This window comes from Convolutriloba macropyga, chromosome 3, assembly GCF_964194025.1.
Source record: "Convolutriloba macropyga chromosome 3, txConMacr16.3, whole genome shotgun sequence".
Taxonomy (NCBI): domain Eukaryota; kingdom Metazoa; phylum Xenacoelomorpha; order Acoela; family Convolutidae; genus Convolutriloba; species Convolutriloba macropyga.
The window spans coordinates 44,840,106-44,845,729 of NC_134470.1; the positions used below are offsets into that span (position 1 = coordinate 44,840,106).

A 5,624-nucleotide genomic window follows, 5' to 3' on the forward strand; every position below is an offset into this window, starting at 1 on the left:
ACACATGTGTTTGGGTTTTATACCGCGCTATTTTGAAGTACGTTCTATCGATGCTTGTCTCAGCTAAAATTGGAATTTGTTATTTCCTCTTAAAAAATTCTGCTGATTCAATAGGCTCCACACCATTATCTCAATGTTGTCTTTTCTTGGTCCGGATACCTTTCAAAAGTTGTATCATTTGAACACTGAACGGAGCATTTAATCCAATGGGTTTGAATACTCAAGATACCAGAAAGAGAATCTTCCTCTGTGTTATGGTTGCTTCGACTTATTTATTGGCGCCTCTACAAATTTGATGACTATCATCTGTAACGGTCCATTGTAGTCCAAGTACTGGAAACCTTTCTGTATTTATTGTTGACTTCAGGTCTTGTTTGATTGCATCGGTAACTGCATCGTTGTTGCTTATCCACTTCTCAAATTCGAATCTTTTCTGTGTTGAAAGAGATTTCCGTTGAATGAAATCTATTGATTTGATAAAATCGTCCAACTTGAAGTTGTTCTGTTTTGCCTTTTCTTCGTTTCATATCTTTTCTTCGTTGTCTAGTCTCCCTCGCTTTTGAGCATGTTTGCACAAGTTGGAGAACTCTTCGCTCCAAATACTTGACTCAGATTTTCGTATATTTGATTATGTTCGTTAGTTCTTGGGAACCATAAAAAACCCAAGCAATTTTTTCTTTTTCAGGAACTGGCACAGAAACTAGCACTGTATGCTGTGGCCAATACCATTTTTCCCGAAGGTTCTTTTCAGTTCGGACCGGTCCAATAGCTTTACGAGTTTCTTTTTCACATTTGTATCTATTGACTGCTGATTTAAAATTTTCCAATTTGGTTCCCTCTGGAATCTTCCATGCCGTGAATAAAGCTGAAACAAGGCTGAGTTGTAATTATTCGGTAGGTTTGCCTCTGTTTCACTCCACACCATTCTCACTTCGTACTGCTCGCCTGTAAACTTAATCGCAATCTCTAGCATATTTTGTGCCTTATATTCCTTCTTCGACTGACGACATTAATTTTGAAAGCATAGATTTCTATGTCTCACCGGGCTTGGATATTTTCAGCCACTTTCACTTCTTCTGTGAGGGGAAGTGACAAGCATTTTGTCTTCCTATGACCGTCATGGGTCCACTGAATACCCGTCTGTGATACTCCGTTCGAGTAGTCTAGCAATTGCGGTACAACTCCCGTCTAATTTAGATAGATTTGATGCGCCTAATTTTTCTTCTTTATCTGACTGACGACGTTGATTTTGGAAGCAAAGGTTTTTATGTCCTACCAGGATTTGGATACTCTCAGTCAATTTCACATCTTCTGTGAAGTAGAAGTGACCAACATTTTATCTTCTTTTGCCCGTCAATGGTCCACTGACTACCCATCTTTGATACTCCGTTCGAGTAGTCTACCCTTTGTGTTTCAACTACCGTATAATTTAGTTAGATTTGATTTGCAGCAAGAATCCGTACTGAAATATGATGCTTGAAGTTGCATGTTATTGGATCTGTAGTGGAAAGCCAATGCAATTCAATTCTGAATACTTATCTTTGAATCGCAGTGCGTTCCCACTCAATCTATTAATGAGCTCAAAAAATGAGCGAAGGGACAACCAAAATGAATAAAGATAGTCAGGAGAATGAATAATCAAACAAAAGTGGGCGCCATGAACAGACTGACATACGTTGTAGACGGGGGTAAAATAACATAATGTGAACAATATACAAATCATGAATATATCATGCAGTAGTCAACTGAGTTCAGAATCTAGTGCAGATTTCCCACACAATCCTACCTCTGGTAGAACAGCAAAAGGTTCAATCAGTGATCCTTCCTTGAAGTCCACTGTCACTATTTTTGTGAACCAATGCAACAACATAATAAAGATTAGCATAATAAGGATTTGAAAAAACACTACGTGAAAAAATTTGATTTTTCATGCCTAGTTTTAGAGGCTCTAAAACTCACACCCTTGAAGATCAACGCTCCAATAGAAATCAAGTTCTCCTTTTTCAAAATAGGGAGCTTTGTATTGGCCAACTACCGTCTAATGTATGTCAATTGGGTTCGCGGCACGAATCCGTCGTCAAAGGTGATGCTCGAAACTGCAATTTTTTGAATTTTTAGAGGAAAGCCAATACGATTCCACTTGAATATTTGCCTTGTAAACGCCGTGGTGTTCCACTGAGATTACTATTGGGCTCAAAAAAAGCGCTAGATAATAACAACTGAAATGAATTAGGTTAATGAGAAGAATGAATAATTAAGCAGGTGTGGGCGGCGTGAACAAATTGACAAAGTTTTCAGAAGGAGGTAAAATAACAGCATGTGTACAATAAACAAATCATGAATATATCATGCCTTTGTGAACTGAGGGAAAAATGTAATGCAGATTTTCCAACAGTACCACACCAACCTAGCTCTGTTGGAACGGAGAACGGTTCACTTCCTGTTCCTTTCTTGTAGTCCAATGGGATTATTTTGTGAACAAATCCAACGGCAAGATCAAGATTAGGGAAAAGGGTTGAAAAAATATTCCACGTGACCAAATCTACTTTTTTTCGTGCGTAGCTTCATGGGCCCTAAAGTTCATATCCTTGAAGATCAACGCTCCAATAAAACTCAACTTCCACATTTTTCTAACTAATTTTAATCAAAATTGGAGCAAAATTTGCCCGAAGATGATACCAAAACTTTTTTTTGCAAAAAAGCGAATTTCTTAAAACTACTAGTGAAATTCTTGACGCGAAGAATTTGAAATTCATAACACATTTGTTATTCTGAGATGACCGCAAAAGTCCAGAAGTGTCTTAGCAAAAAAATGTGACTGGCATAAAGTTTTTTTCCCATTTTTTTCAAATATGTGGGATTAAAAAGTGGAGTTGACCTAAAGTTCGCACATTTCATTGAAGAAATATTGCATTGTAGAGAATAAAATTGAGGGAGCTTGTCAGAAGCTTCCTTAAATGTGACCTTCTCGGCAGAAATTAAAACCAGATTACACAAGAATATATTGAGTGATTTGATATTGGAGTCTGGACATACGCTGGTTGCTCATAAAATGTACTGATTGATTTGGATGATTAGAAATTGTCCATCGCGATTGCAAGAATTTCGTGCAGGAGTTGAATTATGTTTAAAAGCACTCAAAAGTTACAAACAGCAAGTTCTATTGCATCATCTATTCTAAACGCGACTTGGATAGAACAGCGGGTGATGAAATTCACTATGTTCTAAAATGCGCACTTGTGTTAGTTTCAAATAGTTTCGCTGCAATGAAGAGAAAATATAATGAAGGTTCTTGCGCACAATAGGTGAGATTTTTGGTGTTGATGATTGAAACATTCGCGGAGTAGTCATTTTTTAAAAGGGGGTATAGATAATCTGAGATTATTCAAGTAAACATAACTGAAAATAAATAATATACAGGTCAAAAATAAATACTTGGTTCAATTAACATTATTTTACAATACAAACTAGTCGATTATAGAGAAGTAATTCAAGAGCACAGCATCGTTTTGAGCGCTAATCTGACGATCAGTAATAATTATTATTGAAAACAAGATACAACTACTTTTAAAAAGGCAGTGAAAAATTATCATTCAGTTGATGCACAGGTTACAGTTCAATGTACTAAAATGAACAAATTGCACATATTATCATTTTTGTCATGTTATAAACATGTAAGATATAAGGATCGAGCTAGGCATGCTATAATTAAATTTAACTTTACACAAATACTAAATGCGAAGTTGGCTATTGAAATATGTCAACATTTGAAGTTAGTCAAAGAAACTTGAGAAAGCGTTTCTGAGTTTTTTGATCGAAGCATCGTCTGGTTGTTCGGTGGGAGCTGGCGCAGCTGCAGCATTTGGTTGTGCAGGTCCATTCATTCTGGCACCCGATGGCATCGGGGGGTTCTGCTGGGGCTGTGGAGGCCCTCGTTGTGGTGGTCCACTAGGTGGCCTCACTCCTCCCATAGACTGGGGACCTGTCGATTGGGGTGGGACAGCCGATGGCATCTGACCTTGAGGCCTGACTCCTGATCCTGGCATACCCATTCCCATCGGGCCACTTTGACTAGAGTTTCCTCCCATGTTGGGAACCATGGGTTGTTGTCTGGGTGGTGGAGGCATCGGTCCTGAATTAGGGGTCCTGTTAGTGGTTTGACCTGCACCTCCCATAGGACCGGCCGGGTTTCGCTGCGGATCTTGAGGAGATTTTGAGGGAGGTTGATTTGGAGTAGGAACCGGGGGCTTTTGTGGGTGCTGACCTGGTATGTGAGGTCCCTGTGAAAGGGGAGCTTGCTGACCCATCATTTGACCCTTGCTAGCATCCGATGGGTCGCCCATTGATCGCTTGTGTTTATCGTCCGCCATCTTAAAAGAGGAATAGTTCATTAACAAGAAGATAGAATTCCCTCAGTAATTACTCTCACAAGAAATTCAAATTTTGCTAATTTTTCGTGGCCAACGATAATTGATTCCGACGATCTGGATCGTAATGTGGCCATCAAAGTTTGAATCTATGGGAGAGCAAATTATCACAGTTATATCATCCTGTTTTATAACGGTCACCCTTTAAATAAGTTTTCAGAGTTTTAAAAAAATCATGTTTTTAGATAAACAGTTATATGTGTCCTAATGCTCTGGAAATTACAACTGAGCATTTAAAATCCAAATGCTGGAGCCTATACCCAACTTGATCAAGAAATTTATACTTAAACAATTAAAACAAATCCAAATTTGAATGTTTAATATACACCTATTTTGAAATGATTTGTCGGAGTGGTTGAAAAGCAGGATTACATAACTGGAGTAATAAGTAAGTGTTACTTAAAATTGAGAACAGGAAGAGATTAAGAAGAGATGATTGGCAGGAGATGAACAAGTAGTAATGCCGCTGAAGAAACAGATCTGATCACACACCCATCAAACAATATGAAGAAAAATAGGAGGAAATGTAGAACCCCAAAACCAACACAACACTAAATAAATATACAATAAATATGCACATTATGAGAGCTAATCAACGTAAAAAAAAATCTTAAAAAGCCACTCAGATTTTAGAAAGCTGAAAACAAACAAATAAAGAGAAAAATGAACTCCAGTTTTAGCCACAATTATAGTTAATACATAGTGAGACTAATCATCTTCCCGGGTTGAATTCGTGTGGAAGATTATCTTACAAGATCTAGAAAGAATCGTGCAAAAGGCTGTTATCTTGCAATAATCTGAAATGGTAATGTTCATTTTGCCAAATTCTGTCAAGGTTATTGCCACATTTTACAGAATATCCGACAACTAGTTAGTACCCTGATTTATTTCTTGCCGAGATTGATATCTTGCAAGAATCTTGCAAGTTTTGAAACATATTGCAAGATTTGAATCCGCTCATCACCAGGCCTTTTATCATCCTAAAATTCACGATTATAATCACACATTGCAGGCTCTTTATCAAGAAAATGGTGGAGATCGGCGGTACCCATGGCAACCAAAGAAAACATAAAATAAATAAGATGAGAAATGTGCATTGTAAACATTATTTGAGCCCTAAATAAACAAAATATCAGCATGATCATAAAAGGATGTCTTCGAAACAGAACATGGACGCGTTGATGTGTTGGAACTCGG

The 5,624-nt window shown here is 37.7% G+C and overlaps 1 protein-coding gene across 2 annotated transcripts in view; it reads right to left on the reverse strand.

Annotated features, from left to right (window-relative positions):
- Nucleotides 1-2,984: 2,984 nt before the first annotated feature.
- The window catches only part of LOC142336228 (uncharacterized), a 125,442-nt gene continuing 122,802 nt past the window's right edge, over nucleotides 2,985-5,624 (reverse strand). For both annotated transcript variants that reach the window (XM_075384904.1, XM_075384905.1), the window contains one exon: nucleotides 2,985-4,370. In XM_075384904.1, coding sequence (XP_075241019.1) covers nucleotides 3,774-4,370 — 597 coding nt within the window. In that variant the 3' untranslated portion in view covers nucleotides 2,985-3,773. The remainder of the gene's footprint in view (nucleotides 4,371-5,624) is intronic.